The sequence below is a fragment of the Heloderma suspectum genome, chromosome 6 (assembly GCF_057233095.1).
Source record: "Heloderma suspectum isolate Gila_16-S chromosome 6, 16-S_ref, whole genome shotgun sequence".
NCBI classification, from domain to species: Eukaryota; Metazoa; Chordata; class Lepidosauria; order Squamata; family Helodermatidae; genus Heloderma; species Heloderma suspectum.
The window spans coordinates 90,718,574-90,735,582 of NC_139463.1; the positions used below are offsets into that span (position 1 = coordinate 90,718,574).

The following is a 17,009-nucleotide window of genomic DNA, read 5'->3' on the forward strand; positions in this document are numbered from 1 at the left end:
ACAGACAAATGGATTCTTTTCAAAGCTTTATTCCTCTTTTACAACTTAACAACTCTACTGTTAGCAACTAGATATGAGCAGCAGAGTACCTATGCCCTATGTTGGAACAGTTGTTCCCCGTTTGAAAGGGAATTACTGGCAGACCCCTGAACTTGAGGACTAGGGAGAGTCCCTCCCCTTTTCCCTTGGATCCTCTGGGCGCAGCCGTTGTTTGCGTGCCAACCGGGCAATATGCCTCCTTTCTGCGCCCTCCATTTGGCACCACTCTCTGCGTCGGCGTCACGCGTCCATCAAGTCTGCTTCCCGCGCTCTGTCACTCCCAGGACTGCTATCTAAGCTAGGCTTGCTGGTGGGAGGAATCTCCATCAGCTGTTGGCCCTGGGAAAGAGGAGCACGCTCCTCTCCCAGGAGCGGCTCCTCTTCCTCAGAATCAGAACTACTCTGAGATTCTATGGGCTCAGTGTCCACCCTGACACAGAGTTCCTGTGGAGCGGAGCTGGCTGGGGGAAGATTCTGGGGGGAGGGACGGAGCACCTCCCCCACATTGTGGATGCCCCTCAGGGGAGCAAGGTAAGGGATTCATACATCCTTTCCATTCATACTACCTGGAAGCAAAATTTAGGTTGCTATGTAGGAAGTTGAAATCCAGGATAACCAAGGTGGCTTTCTCTGAAATGTTACCTGTTCCTTGGCTGTTTTAATCGATCCTGGAATGTCTTAACGGTTATGGTTGTTTGGTTTTGAGATTGTTTGTTTGAAGTTGTTTTAGATATATGTTTCTTTTGTGTATATTGTCTATTCATGTTTTTTATGTAAATGGTTCTTAATCTCTGTATACTGTATTTTTATTTTTAAAAAATCTTTGATTAACCCAGAGAGCTTTGACTATTGGGTGGTATAGAAATCATCATCATCATCATCTAGATGGAAAGGGTATGATAGGCTGTGCTGAGAAGATTAGACTGGGAAAGACAGAGAGGTATGTCAATATGCTTCTTTGGTCTCATTCCAGATGAACAATTTAAGGAAAATTAGAAGTAAACATCCACTTAAATATTTGTCCTTATTAGGTTGTCCTTGCTGTTTAATCCAGGCCTTAGGATAATTATGTAGCATTTAGGGAAAAAAATACAACCTAGTAAGCCAATACTAGAGCCCACAATGGAGAAGATCTCTACAGCAACCATATATTTTCCTTTGGTGCTCAGGTAAGATGGAATAAAGGACAACCAAACACTGCAAAACACCAACATGCTGAAAGTGATGAACTTGGCTTCATTGAAAGTATCTGGCAACTTCCTGGCTAGGAAAGCCACCATGAAGCTGACAATGGCCAGAAATCCCAGGTAGCCCAAAACACAATAAAACATCGTGTCTGAGCCTTGATTGCATTCCAGTATGATTTCTTCAGCCAGAGAATGCATGTCAAAATTTGGGAATGGAGGAGCAGCACATAGCCAAATAGCACAAATAATGGCTTGGATAAGGGAACAACCAAAAACAATAGAACTGGCCAGTCTTTTCCCCACCCACTTCCTCATCCTGGATCCTGGCTTGGTGGCCATGAAAGCCAGAACCACGGTAATGGTTTTTGCCAATACGCAAGAAACAGCCACTGAGAAGATGATGCCAAAAGAAGTTTGCCTTAGATAGCACGTCAGTGTTTGAGGCTGGCCAATGAAGAGCAAGGAGCAGAGGAAGCAGCACAATAGGGAGCTGAGTAGAGAATAGGTGAGGTACCAGTTGTTGGCTTTGACAATGGGAGTGTTGTGGTTCTTAATAAAAATTCCTAGCACTAACATTGTAATCAGAGAAAAAGATAGAGCCAAACAAACTAATGTCATCCCTAAAGTTTCCACGAAAGAGAGGAAGTTCATGTCTTTGTCAAGACATTGATCTCTGTTCTTGTGTGGAAATTGATCTTCTTGGCACTGGAAACAGCCATTCATGTCTGAAAAAAGAGAACAGGTTTTGTATAATTCCAATGATATCACTGTGTTGTTCATAAACTACAGGTTGCTCTTTTGCAAATGAACAAATCCTGTCCATTTGTTAACAGAATGAAAATAAAATAAATAACTGTAAAATGGTGGAACATTAAGGATAGTGATTGCACACTTCGAAACATAATGGGTTGGATCCAGAGTAAGTCAGTTATGCTTTAGTCTTGTTGTAAACAATGGGACTTATATTATGACTAATCTAAATCCCATTGACTTTAATGGAATAAAAGTAGGACTAACTTATGTCTGGCTCCAGTCCATAGAATTGAGCCACAGGATGGTGGGAAGAAAATATAGAGCAGTGAAATATGAAGAATAGATTACCTCTCCCCCATCACCCCAATGTGGGTACAATGGGAAGGCCATCAATCAACCAATCAGCATCTCTCTTTCTAATCTTATTGTAGCCTGTGTTTTTCTGGTGGCCTTGATTGCTTGCTGATAAAATCATTTGGTCCCTCCAGTCAAGTTCTCAGTCAGAGGAAGATATACAAGCTCACCCTCACTTTGAGCCCATGTTCCAAATTGGCTTTATTTTTTAATAGAGACCACTTGAATCTTTCCAGTTGCTTCTGTCAGGTGCTCAGGCTCAGTATTGATGGGTAAATGTTTTATTTTTGGGAAACGTTGGCAATGAAGATAAAATTAAAAGTCATGATTTGTTGTTTCATGTGCATAACTGGTGGTATAGCAATACCAAGGGAAGATATTATGCGAAGTATAATTAATAACACTACACATAACGTCTCCTACCTGTTTGGTCTGAGATCTTCCCATCTGGACATGGAACACAACTGTAGCAACAAAATGGCTTCCCCTCTATCTTTTTTCTTCTGTAACCTGGATGGCATTTGTCATTACACAGGGCAATGGGCAACACCTATCCATAATGAGGAGGAAATGAGTGACTTTTAAAACTAGTAATCAGATTAGACAACACACCAAAGTTGGTTTTAACCAGGGCAATGATTTGTAGTTCAGTCTCTTGGTCACTATACTACACCAGCTTCCAAAGATTCAAATAAAATATTTCCCTAAGTGCAGTGCAACAGTCTTTGTGCTGCAATGAAATGGGCAGGTTCTAGATTGGAGTATAATTCAGTCTCATTCTGTGCCAAGCTAGGTGTTACCTTAATTATCAATTAATTAATTAGCTACACCTTATTTTTATTTTATTTTTTTACCCTAGAGTATGCTGCCCCGATTCAGATCAGGATTACTGTGTACCATGAGGAGAGGATTAAACCTTTCCTACAAAGCCATTTGTTTGAAAACATTCCCCGTTTCCACCTGAATGGGGGTTTTAAAAAGGAAGAAAAAGTCTCAGTTGACACACCAATAGCTAGCACCTAGAGTGGCAGGAGATGCTGGGTAATTTTGCCTACTCCATACTGTGCTACATGGTGGTAACTGACTGTTGTGGGGGTGCCATTTTAAATGGGGAAAACTGGACAAAACAGGTGAGCATTATGGGTAGGGGACCAAGGGGTCAGCATGCTGAGTACGCAGAGGTGCCTTTAAGCTGAAAAGAGGATTCCTGGGACCCAGCACTTAGGATTATGGGATTTGGGGACAGGGAAGGAATCCCAAGGTGGCCTGAATGGGGCATCACTTCAAGTCATGGGACTCAGGAGGGTACCCCTCAACACTGAAGGTGTATTGGGCTGTCCCTGGGCTTTGTAACTGGGTCAGGCTTCACCTTGTTAGACTCACACAGTTTACAATCTCTCATTAATAATTAAAAGAAATTGTGACTCTCCTTTCACCTATTTTTCTTTCTGGAGATCTAGTAACAACATGTGTCAAGGCTGTCACAAGAGCCTGATTTCTGAACTTCTGCAGCTTGATCCTGCTCGTTTTTACTCACAAGTAAATTTCACTGAGTTCAGCAGTGTGTCTTACTTTTGTCTGCATAGGACTGGAGCCCTAAACTCTGTTATTCAGCACACTTCTTAATGTTGTGATCATAATAATACAGGAATAGAACATTGCTAAATGTTCACAATATGGAAGTCTTTGCGCTGTGTTTAGTTAGATGGTGTTAGAGTATGATAAGAAGAAGAAGGTGGGCCTCACTTAGAGTAAGAAAATATGTTGTGTTGGCTCTAAACTATGGAATCAAATGTATTTTAGGACTTGAGGGATTAGAAGACTTTACAATTCAGCTTAGAACCTTAGAATCCATATTTGTATCCCACCTGATTAAACGAGCTGTGCCATGTGATGGCCTCCTCATTAATGGTGAATCTTTGGCCCAGTAAAGCCTGTGGATCCATCCTTCCAACTTTTATTCTTAAGAAGGATTTGTTTGGGAAAGTAACCCAGTTTATAATGTCAAATCCAGCTGCTAATTCATGATTCTCATCAAAAAACACTAAGTCCCCAGCACTGTTGTTAAATGAGATGCTCCTCAGGAAAGGGTGTAGCTAGTTTGAGGGAGGAAAACATTAGTGAGATGGTGTGTTCTATTTTTTAAATCCTTCACTGTAATCTTTATAAGCATTAGGCACTTAAAGTTTTTGGAAGGGATGACTGAATCTGTGGATCTTATTCTCACTGAGGTTGTAGGTTTTCCACTGCCAGTCTCATTCCATTCTTATTCTGTGCAAAGATTTTTCCCTCAGAGAAATCCATACATATGTGTCTGTGCATTTTTCAATTTTTTGTATGCATGTCCCATTAACTAAAGCAGGCATATTTATTTATTTATTTATTTATTTATTTATTGCATTTATACCCTCCCTTTTTTCCTCTTGCAAGGAACCCAAGGCAGCTTACATTATCCACCTCCTCTCCATTTTATCCTCACAACAACAACCCTGTGAGGTGGGTTGGGCTGAGAGTCTGTGACTGGCCCAAAGTCACCCAGTGAGCTTCCATGGCCGAGTGGGGACTAGAACCCGGATCTCCCAGCTCCTAGTCCAACACTCTTGCCACTACACCACACTGGCATAGGCAAGCCTTCTGGGCTGATGGACACATCTGACTTGTTGATAAAATGTCTACAGGCACCATCTCAAATTGCTATGGGTTGGGAACACCTTCCCCAACCCTTGCCTGGGATTTCCACCCTCCACCCCCACATAACACACTTGGGATCCCCTTCCACCCCACTGTGCTCACCTCCTCTTCCCTGAAATTTCTTTCCCTCCACTGTTAACATGCTCACCTCATTCTCCCCTTCCGCCAACACAAGAATCCCAAGGAGGTCTGGTGAACCCTGTACCAAAGTGTGTTTGTGCACATTTTAGAAATGTATGCAGTGTATTTGCACAGTTTTCAAAGTGCGCTTGCTGCCAAAAATATTCTTTCTTCCCCAGAATGCATCACAAACCCAGAAATCTATGGATTTTCCACTGCAAATTGTGTTCAGTTCTGGGTGTTGCAGAATGGGTAAATCCATTTGTTAATAAAACCCTCAACAGAGCAAACTTCTCACCCATCCCTCATATTTCATTATCTTAATCTAGAGAAAAAATCAATGTGGCTACTCCAGACAATGGACAGTAGACAAAACATTACTTCTGGGAACAATATTTTTACCATATTTTGTCTCCATAACTAATCAGTAACGATGTCTTTATTTCGAAGAATGACTTAGTTCAATATTGTCCTTCTCTGAACCTAACAGAATGGCTTTGGTGCATGTTTTTCTATTTTATTGCTGTTTCTGAATGTGATTACAAAGAGACTAGAGGTCTGATGTTGTGAAAACCAGAGCCACAATGTGGACAGATAAAAGGAAGTACTTCTTCATACAGCACATAGTTAAACTATGGAATTTGCTACCATAAGATGTAGTGATTACCATCAACTTGGATGGCTTTAAAAGGGGGTTATACAAATTACTGAAGAAGGCTATCAATGGCTACTAGGCTTGATGGCTATGTGCTACCTCCAGAACCACAGGCAGTGAGCCTATGTACACCAGTTACTGGGGAACATGGGTGGGAGGGTGCTGTTGCACTCGTGCCCTGCTAGTGGTTTCCTGGTCAACAGCTGGTTGGCCATTGTGTGAACAGAATGCTGGACTAGATGGACCTTTGGTCTTCTCCAGGATGGCTTTTCTTATGTTCTTAAGTTCTTAATGTTAATTAATGTAAAAACAAAGGAAAACTCTAACAGCTGGAGCAGTGCAAACATCATTAGGGTAGGAGGGTACTCTACCCTCCCCCTGCTAGTTAATGAGTGTGAATCTGACACAGCCCTGAATCCAGAAATTGTGCACTGACTAGCCACAATTTAAGGTGTTGAAGGATGTCCTCCTGAATCACAGCCATCTCAGCACAACTTTTTTTCTTTTAAATAGAATTGCTGGTGTTTGGTACCACTGAGGGAACATTTTAAAACAAGGGTTCTTTGAGGTAAGGCTTTAATTGTGCAAGCACCCTTCATCATTTACAGAATGTTATGGGAGGTCCAGATTTTGTTGTTTTCCATTTGTAACCATCCAATTTTTTCCCCACTGATCTAGCCTTCATTTTTCTTACCATGGAATATCTGTTAAGGAGGAATAGGTTGAATAGTTGCACAATGTCTTTTGACTGGTAGCACTAGGAGCCCTATGTTTGGAGGCAATCCTATTCTGTCTGGAGGCAACCATATAAGAGGACACCAAAGTGTGTTGTATCCAATATTAACTCTGCTTAGAGCAATGTAAGGGAGAAGTTAGACTAACATTGGATAAAACCCTTTGGCTACAACCTTGTGTACTTATTTAATTTCCTCTGTAGCTCCATTCTTCCCTCGGAGTCACTGATTGTAAAATAGATTCCCATTTTTTTTTCACATTTGCTGTGTTGTCTTTTTGATATGTATCATAACAACAAATGATATATTTGAGATTATACTTTTGTTTATTTATCAATGTATACTCAAACCATGTTAACTCATTGAATTGCTCTTTTGCATCTCTCACTGATTCAATTACAATGTCTAATTTTGTAAATACTCAACTGAAGCTATAGGTGATAGAGATAGACACCAAATTTCCCTAAATTTATCCCAAGTTCTCTGTAATCCAAGAAATATAATTCCCTCTGTATGTTGCCATGTTTCTTTAGCTGATAACCATGTTAATGCATCCAAAAGTGTCTTACTAAAACCATTTTAATCTTTCTTGCAGCTTTGTCCTTCAAGTAACCCTTTTAACATGTCAAGACAGTTTGCATATAAATATAGAACAAAATCTAGAACTGTTGCCCAGTGTTTTGTTTGTTTATTCTTTGTTTGATTGACTTTTAAAGGGAATTTTGTGTGGAAATCTGGATCTCTTGGTGTCCTCCTTGAATCAAAATCTATCATACATTAAACTCACTATGACAAGAGAATAGTCCAGATGTGAAACATTACCTGCCAATGGTGCAGGTTTGTGGGATCCAGGCTACTTCTATCCACTGTTGCTCTGAGTTTAGTTGTAGATGAGAATAACTTATGCAAAGCATGTGCTATGGCATGAACTGCATTGTAGATGCTGTAGCTTTGGCCAGTCATGGTCATTTCAAACAGGGTCCCAGGGAGGCTCTCCAGTTTCTCTTGGCCAGTACAAATGCTAGTGCTCACCTTGTCTTCAATTGAATCAGAAAACAAGCAATTGAATGCCTGTTCCCAGAAGATCCTGATAAACCCATCTCCTTTTGGTAAATGAGGAAGGAGGTGCTGCAAGAATTCTCTAAACCCCAGCACTTCATTTGAGTGAACTGTCAATGACAGGGCACCATGGAAGACATGTATATCAAAATCCCTGTGGAATGTCTCTGATGAGAAATCCCAGTGGGCTGTCATAAGCCACACCTTCCCTACAGATGTCTGTATAGTGTCTTCTAATCTTCCATGAGCATATATCAGCCACTTCAAACAAGACATGGTTAGCAGGTCTCCATTTACAACAAATACATTTACACTGGAGTTGATTAGTGATACAGTCATGGCAAGCAGGGGTTCTAATGACTGCATGTTCTCCAAAACATTAGAGAGGCTTGTTGTTTTTCCGGTGACAGCTGTGCAGATTCCATGTTGGAAAAGCATTGGTAACAATGTCTGCAGAAACTGTTCTCCTTTGTCATCATCTGCTGCAATGATCCCAACCCATATCCACTGGAAATGTAGAAGGAGCTGGACAATCCCTCTGTACTGCAATGTTTCACTGGGAACCATCTGGTAGAATGAATGGAGGTGGTGTCCAGCATTCATTGCTGATGCTAAATTAATTGCTAATACACAATAGGTGATCTAACAACAACAACACAAGATATTGATTGTTTTTAACTGTGAAGGCGGCACTTATTCTAATTGATTATGCTTTATTTCACACAGTTGCTGTGATGAAATACAGTTGTAAATACTGAAATAAAAGGATTCGTATGCATTTGTACAGGGGGGGGGATTTGGAAGGCTTGTTGGGAGACATTCTTGTGTTCAGAGCATTAGTTCTCTCAGGATGAAAATGTCACCCTTTAGTTCATTGAGGCCTTCATTGGCTTAGCAATCACATTCTTACCCATTCAGTGCAATCTGGTGTCAATATACTGGAAAATAAGACCCACCATGCTCAATGAAACTTACTCTCTAGTAATTGTGTTCAGGATTAAAGCCTGACTGTGCAATTCTGTGCACTTTTATTCAGATTTCTCCCTATGTTAAAAGCAGCTTTCTCCTAGGTAAGCATGCATAAAATTGTACACTGAGTGAACATTTCCATCAGGAAATTAGTAAAACAGTAAATTATTTCTACGCATTTCATACTGTCAGATTTTCATACATGGGGTATGAAACATCTAGAATATTTCATACCAGAATCTTCCTTCTGTGGATGGAAGGGCTATGCTCACATAAGGTAACTTTGCCCAAATTTCAGGGACTCTCCATCCCCCGCTGCACCACAGCTCACCCCATTCAACATGGTTCCTGAAATTTCTGTGTAACAATTTCAGAGGTGCTGGAGAAGCTATCATGAGGAGGCAGTGGCAGGGAAGTCCACATCTGCAAGTCCAGTTGTTGTTGTTGTTCAGTCGTTCAGTCGTGTCCGACTCTTCGTGACCCAATGAACCATAGCACACCAGGCCTTCCTGTCCTCCGCTCTCTCCCAGAGTGTGCTCAAGTTCATATTCATTGCATCGGTGATGCTATCTAGCCATCTCATCCTCTGCCGTCCCCTTCTCCTTTTGCCTTCAGTCTTTCCCAGCATCAGGGTCTTTTCCAGAGAGTTTTCTCTTCGCATTAGCTGGCCAAAATATTTCAGCTTCAGCTTCAGTATCTGTCCTTCCAATGAGCACTCAGGGTTGATTTCCTTTAGTATGGACTGATTTGACCGCCTTGCAGTCCAGGGGACTCATAAGAGTCTTCTCCAGCACCACAGTTCGAAAGCATCAATTCTTCGGCGCTCAGCCTTCCTTATAGTCCAGCTCTCACAGCCATACATTACTACTGGGAAAACCATAGCTTTGATTAGACGGACCTTTGTCGGCAAGGTGATGTCTCTGCTTCTTACTATGCTGTCTAGGTTGGCCATAGCTTTCCTCCCAAGGAGCAAGTGACTTTTAATTTCATGGCTACAGTCACTGTCTGAGGTGATCTTGGAGCCCAAGAAAGTAAAATCTGTCACTGCTTCCATTTCTTCCCCTTCTCTATGCCAGGAAGTGATGGGGCCACATGCCATGATCTTCGTTTTTTTAATGTTGAGTTTCAAACCAGCTTTTGCACTCTCCTCTTTCACCCTCAACAAGAGGCTCTTGAGATCCTCTTCGCTTTCTGCCATTAGGGTGGTATCGTCTGCGTATCGGAGGTTGTTGATAATTCTCCCAGCAATCTTAATTCCGACCTGTGATTCATCCAACCCGGCATTTCTCATGATGTACTCTGCATATAAGTTAAATAAGCAGGGCGACAATATGCAGCCTTCTCGTACTCCTTTCCCAATTTTGAGCCAATCGGTTGATCCATGTCTGGTTCTTACTGTTGCTTCTTGACCCTCATACAGGTTTCTCAGGAGACAGGTAAGGTGGTCTGGTACTCCCATCTCTTTCAGAATTTGCCAGAGTTTGTTGTGATCTACACAATCAAAGGCTTTAGCATAGTCAATGAAGCAGAAATAGACTTTTTTCTGGAATTCTCTTGCTTTCTCCATGACACAGCGAATGTTGGCGATTTGATCTCTAGTTCCTCTGCCTCTTCGAAACCCAGCTTGTACTTCTGGTAGTTCTCGGTTCGCATACTGCTGAAGCCTAGCTTGTAGGATTTTGAGCATCACCTTGCTGGCATGTGAAATGAGAGCAATTGTGCGGTAGTTTTAACACTCTTTGGCATTGCCCTTCTTTGGAATTGGAATGTAAACTGACCTTTTCCAGTCTTGCAGCCATTGTTGAGTGTTCCAAATTTGTTGGCATATTGAGTGCAGCACTTTAACAGCATCATCTTTTAGGATTTTAAACAGCTCAGCTGGAATACTGTCATCTCCGCTAGCTTTGTTGATACTAATGTTTCCTAAGGCCCACTTGACTTCACTCTCTAGGATGTCCGGCTCAAGTTCAATGACTGCACTATCATGGCTATCAGGGACATTCAGATCTTTCCTGTATAGTTCTTCTGTGTATTCTTGCCACCTCTTCTTAATCTCATCTGCTTCTGTTAGGTTCCTGCCTTCTTTGTAGGGGTGGATGAAAGTCCCTTACCTGTCGTCGAAGGACTTTCGCGGTGGGGGAGAGGTGCTTCGCTGCTCCCCCCGTGAAGTTCAGGCCGGGGAGGAGACTTCCCGCCTCGTCCCAGCCAAAATTCAGGCCGGGGGGGAGGCGTTCCGCCTAGCCCCAGCTGAAATTCAGGCCGGGGAGGAGGCTTCCCGCCTCGCCCGGCCGCGAACGTGAAAGTTAAAAACAAACAAACAAAACGCCCCCTGATAGGCTACGTGACGATTCACGTAGCCTATCACGGCTAGATCTGCAAAGTCAGCCGTGATAGGCTACGTCAATCGTCACGTAGCCTATCACGGGTGACTTTAAAAAAAAAAAAACGCGTACGCTAATTTCGGCCCCATAGGGAGCCGCCATTCGCGTTCCTTATTTAGTCGCTGTAGTCTACGTAAATGTTTACGTAGACTACGGCGAAAATAAGAGCAATGCAAATAGCGTTGCCCTTATTTTAGCTGTAGTCTACGTAAATCTTTACATAGACTACAGCGACCAAATAAGGAAAGGGAATGGCGGCTCCCTATGGGGGCTGCCATTATCCGTACGCGCTTTTTTTTTTTTTTAAAGTCACCCGTGATAGGCTACGTGACGATTCACATTGACGTAGCCTATCATGGCTGAGTTTGCAAATCTAGCCGTGATAGCCTACGTGATTTGTCATGTAGCCTATCAGGGGGCGTGGTTTTTTTTTCTTTCATTGGAATGGCGGCGGCGGCGGCAGCTGGTCAAAAGACCGGCTGCCGCTCCCGCCCCGCTCAAACACCCTCTGAACCGCCAGCCGGACCCGCCGCCGGGAGGGACATTCGGCGAAGATAAGTCCCGTCCCGGGGGGCATGCGGGGGGCGGGGGGGTTCGGAGAATTTCTCCCCGAAACTTGTTCGGGGGGCCAAACACGTTGGCACTCGGCCCCCCGAAGTTTCGGGGAGAAATTCTCCGCCATTCCTACTTCTTTGTCCTTTATAATGCCAGTCTTTGCACAAAACGTTCCCTTGAGATCTCCGATTTTCTTGAAGAGATCTCTAGTCTTTTCCATTCTGTTGTTTTCCTTGATTTCTTTGCATTGTTCATTTAAGAAGGCCTTCTTGTCTCTCCTTGCTATTCTCTGGAACTCTGCATTCAGTTGGTTATATCTTCCCCTTTCTCCCTTGCTTTTCACTTCCCTTCTTTCCTCAGCTACTTGTAAAGCCTCCTCCTCAGACAGCCACTTTGCTTTCTTGCATTTCTTTTTCTTTGGGATGGATTGAGTTGCTGCCTCCTGAACAATGTTATGGACCTCTGTCCATAGTTCCTCAGGCACTCTGTCTATCAGGTCTAATCCCTGAAATCTATACCTCACCTCCACTGTGTATTCATAAGGGATATGTCATACCTGAATGGTTTAGTGGTTTTCCCGACGTTCTTCAATTTCAGCCGAAATTTTGCAAGAAGCAGCTCATGATCTGAGCCACAGTCAGCTCCAGGTCTTGCTTTTACTGACTGTATAGAGGTTCTCCTTCTTTGGCTGCAAAGGACATAATCCATCTGATTTCGATATTGACCATCTGGTGATGTCCATGTGTAGAGTCGTCTCTTGTGCTGTTGGAAAAGAGTGTTTGCTATGATCAGCGTGTTCTCTTGACAAAACTCTATTAGCCTTTGTCCTGCTTCATTTTGTACACCAAGGCCATGCTTGCCTGTTATCCCGGTGATTTCTTGACTTCCTACTTTAGCATTCCAATCCCCTATGATGAAGAGGACATCTTTTTTTGGTGTTAGTTCTAGAAGGTGTTGTAGGTCTTCATAGAATCGATCAACCTCAGCTTCTTCGGCATCAGTGGTTGGGGCATAGACTGGAATTACTGTGATGTTGAATGGTTTCCTTGGATTTGTACTGAGATCATTCTATCGTTTTTAAGATTGTACCCCAGTACTGCTTTTCCCACCCTTTTGTTGACTATGAGTGTTACTCCATTTCTTCTAAGGGATTCTTGCCCACAATATTAGATATGATGGTCACCTGAATTAAATTCGCCCATGCTTGTCCATTTTAGTTTGCTGATTCCCAAGATGTCGAAGTTCAATCTTGCCATCTCATGTTTGACCACCTCCAACTTACCTTGATTCATTGATCTGACATTCCAGGTTCCTAAACAATATTGTTCTTTACAGCATTGGATTTTATTTTCACCACCAGACACATCCACAGCTGAGTGTCCTTTCGGCTTTGGCCCAGCCACTTCACTCTTTCTGGCGCTACTTGGAAATACCCTCTGCTCTTCCCCAGTAGTATATTGGACACCTTCCAACCTGAGGGGCTCATCTTCCGGCGTCATATTTTTTAGCCTTGTGATACATTCCATGGGGTTTTCTTGGCAAGAATACTGGAGTGGGTTGCCATTTCCTTCTCCAGTGGACCACATTTTGTCAGAACTCTCTGCCATGACCTGTCCATCTTGGGTGGCCCTGCACGGCATAGCTTATGGCTTCACTAAGTTACGCAAGCCCCTTCGCCACAACAAGGCAGTGTCCAGTTGCACGCATGTAAATCTCGATCCAGCTCAGTTGTTGTTGTTGTTGTCCTGTCTTTGTGTGTGGGATTTCTCAGTTTCTTTTTTTCGTGGTAAAATTCTTAAATGCATCATGTTTTATTTTCACCCCCCCTCCCCAAGATGCTTCCATGCTTGAACCCAAGGCAATGATTTCTAGTGATTTCCCATTCATTATGTCTTTCTCATGGGCTCTTTGCATAATACAAACACCCACCATGGGTTATTAAATATATGGTGAGGCTGTGGGGCGTGAGGGGCACATTCTGCCACCATTTTGAATATGCAACCCACACTCGGTGGTTGTCGTGTTGTACAAGCCCAGTGAGCGTGGGTTATGTGAGGGTTAAACCACCCTCACATTGCATAACCCATGTCTGTTTTAGGGTTTTACAACCCAACGCTCACACAACACAACAACCCCCAAGTAGGGGTTGCAAATGTAACTAGCTGTCTGCAGGCACCACAGTTTGTTATGTATTAAATAACCCACAATGAGCCACAACATGTAATGCAAACTTTTTCTCTCTGTCTCCCTCTCTCCCTCTCTCTCTCTTCGATAAGTAGACAAAGGTGGAAGAAAGTCCTGAAAATATCATTTGAATATACATGTGACAGCACTGGAAAAATTCCATGATAGATAGATACTAATCGTACCTGTGGAATCTTGTAGATGCCTAAGATAGTAGCAATGTGAAGAGAGATTTCAGAGTCAAATCCCCCGATGACAGATATGAGAGGATTTTGACTGCCACAGGTGTAATTGGGGACAATCTCAGTTTGGGTGGATAGCAGCTTCAAAGTGTTCTGATGAGTCATCCTTGCACTTAAGTAATTGTCATAGATTTGGAACCCCAGGCTGACATTTGGTAAGATCTTGGAGTTCTCATTGATCTGCTTCACAGCAAATACCAATGAAAGGACATGCTGGTAGTTTTTTGTCATTGCACTAAAGGAAGAATTGCATTATGACTGAGATAAGTAGTCTTATACTGATATATTGATATGTGTAGGCAGCTATAAGTAAAGGACATAAAACCATACAGTACAACTGAGCATATCATCAAAGTTACATGCATTTTGAGGTATATGGGCCATTTTTAGGTTAAAATGCATGTATCTTCACATATAAATACGAAACAACAAACAACCCTAACTGTATTTCCAGTAAACAACAGAGAAACATAAACACATTTCCAACAAAACAAAACAAAAACCTCAACAACTTTTAGGTTGTTTAATGAACTGTATTGATGGGGGGGGATTTAAGGTAAAGCACATGGCTTGGATAACAAACAGACTGGTATCTGCAGTGAATAGGATCTCAGATAAAATCTCATGAAATACGTATCATGCAGAGACCATGCAGAGCCACTGCCAGTCAAAATAGACAGTACTGTGCTAGGTGGAATTATAGTTAGATCATGTATAATCCAGCTTCATGTATTCATATGACCTATTGTAGTGGTTATGACCTGGTCTAGTGCATGTTATGAACAACAAAGTATTTCCTTACATGAGTTCATTTGCAAATTTTGTCTGGGGGTGTTCACTGAAGGATGCAGTTTCAAATAGGAAGTCAAATTGTGTAGTCATCTGTCCAATGGTTATATCACCCGTTTTACAATAGTTGTATGGAATCTGGAAGAGATCATTCATGGTACAAGTTTCAGTATATTGCTTGCACTTGGTCTGAGACAGCTGCAGGAGCCAGCAAAAGGATAACTCAAACCAAAATATCTTTTCCATGGCATACATCAGTTTAATACAGTGTGTCCAGTTTCTGTCTACCTCAAGTCACCAGTATGCATGGAGAGATCAGTCTGTTTCCTGTCAGTCCCAGTTATGTGCTTGTCCAGGCATAAGTCTGTTCTATCCTGTTTCTGCATCATGTTGCACTTAAAAGGAAAGAGAAAAGATAACTTATAAATTTAACATTTTCCAAAAAATATACATTTTTTGTATGCATGTTTTCACAAACCTTACAATTTGTATACCCATTTCCCCTAAAATACACATTTGTATAAGCAGTTTCTCCCTAAAATGTGCATGTTTATATGCATTTGGGAGCTTAGAACCTCATCACAAAATTCAGAGACGTTAATAGGATAATCACATTCCTATCAGTGTATTAGTTCAGGAAGTGCAAATTAGGTTCACTTGCTTAAAAATGTGGAGCAAACAAAATCCATGAGCATCCCTACTCATCAGTTATAATAGCCTTCCTTCAATGGCACACAGGTTCTTCTGCTCAAGTGGAAGATCAGAACACCAACAGTCCCTTCATTTGTTTTCAACAGCACAGGGATATTTTATATAAAGTTTCAAACTTTGTTATTGATTGTAAATGTGGCCTCAGAAAATCCATGTGGGATTAATGCAATGAATTAGTCCTACTATTAGTAGTCCATCCTACTAATCTGAGATAATTATTGAGTTCAAAGTCATCTCCCTAGAGAATGGTGCACTGTGTTATGTGTGCATCAGAATAGTTGATGAACAAGTATTTGTTAGGCCTCCTCTTTTGTCCTTCATGAGAGAGAAGGAGCACATGGGAATATTATAGCATATAGTGAGAACATGGCAGAACCCTTCAGCCCTGACACAGAAGCTGAGAAGAAAGTCCTCTTATGTTAAGCTGCAGGCAGAAATCATCCACCTGAGTTACTAATGCTGACCTAACCTCATAGGTAGGTGGTCACTTGTGAATATCAAAAAAAAGGGCATGTATCAGTAAAATAAAATTTAGAAAAAGACAAAAGAGGACAATGTACATAAAGTTTGCACTTGCCAATTTATATGTATAGACACTAATTCAGAAATTAGGTTTATAATAATTTGAATATAGGTACAGTACATCTCACAATACTGTGGATGACTGCAGTCAGGTTTGCTGTGTGGTTTGCTCAGTCTACTGTCCAGGTGCTGCTGATGGGCAGGTTCAAGGCCCAGCTCTCCTTCATAATGGTTCTTTATCTTTTCATAATACTTGGACTAGACAGTACAGCAAGGGGTGTCCTCTGAAAAAGAGGACACATGGTCACCTTATCCCATAGGCTGGTCAGAAGTCAGAATGACAAATGTCAAGGACCTATGTGTCCTACAGGAATACCTGTGGTGGAATTCAATGATCAATGGTCATCTGCTTCCACAATGAAATTTCTCTCCCCCCCACCCCTTGCAACCACCAACACCCACCTGAAATCTGCTCCAGTTGGTCCCCAACCCTCCAGAGCAGATGTGGGGCTGCAGGGGGACTGCAGACGCAATGGGGATGGCCTCTCTTCTTGTTCTACTGACAGAAGCCATTCTGTCAGTGGGATGAGCTAACTGGATTCCAACTCTGGAAATGTCCAGGGGAAAAAAAGGTTGTTCCTATAACACAAAGGCTAATTTGAGAAACATGCCTGGAACTGCCACTGCAACTTCATATTACAGATGCAGTTAGTCATGAAAACTTTCATATTGGTTTCAGTGGGATTAACTTGGTCTGGATCCAACTGGTAGTAAAGGATAAGTATGGGGGATTTTCTCTCCAACATTGCCATTAGGGATGGACGAAAGTCACTTACCTGTCCTCTTTTATTTTAAAGTCACCCGTGATAGGCTACGTGATGATTTACATAGCCTATCACAGCTGACTTTGCAAATCTAGCCATGATAGGCTACGTTAATCATCACATAGCCTATCACGGGGGTGTTTTTTTTTTTAGTTTTATTGGAATGGCGGCGGCGGCAGCCGGTCAAAAGATCGGCTGCCGCCCCCGCCCTGATGAAGACCCGACGAACCGCCGCCGGGA

At 42.3% G+C, this 17,009-nt stretch overlaps 1 protein-coding gene across 1 annotated transcript; it reads right to left on the reverse strand.

Annotated features, from left to right (window-relative positions):
- Positions 1-1,049: 1,049 nt before the first annotated feature.
- On the reverse strand, positions 1,050-14,154 carry LOC146341794 (vomeronasal type-2 receptor 26-like). Its single transcript, XM_084807686.1, has 5 exons — positions 13,867-14,154; positions 7,356-8,234; positions 4,202-4,429; positions 2,757-2,883; positions 1,050-1,951 (listed from the first exon to the last, which is right to left on the reverse strand). Exons 1-5 carry the CDS (start codon positions 14,152-14,154, stop codon positions 1,050-1,052), a joined length of 2,424 nt encoding a protein of 807 aa, XP_084663812.1.
- Positions 14,155-17,009: the final 2,855 nt, after the last annotated feature.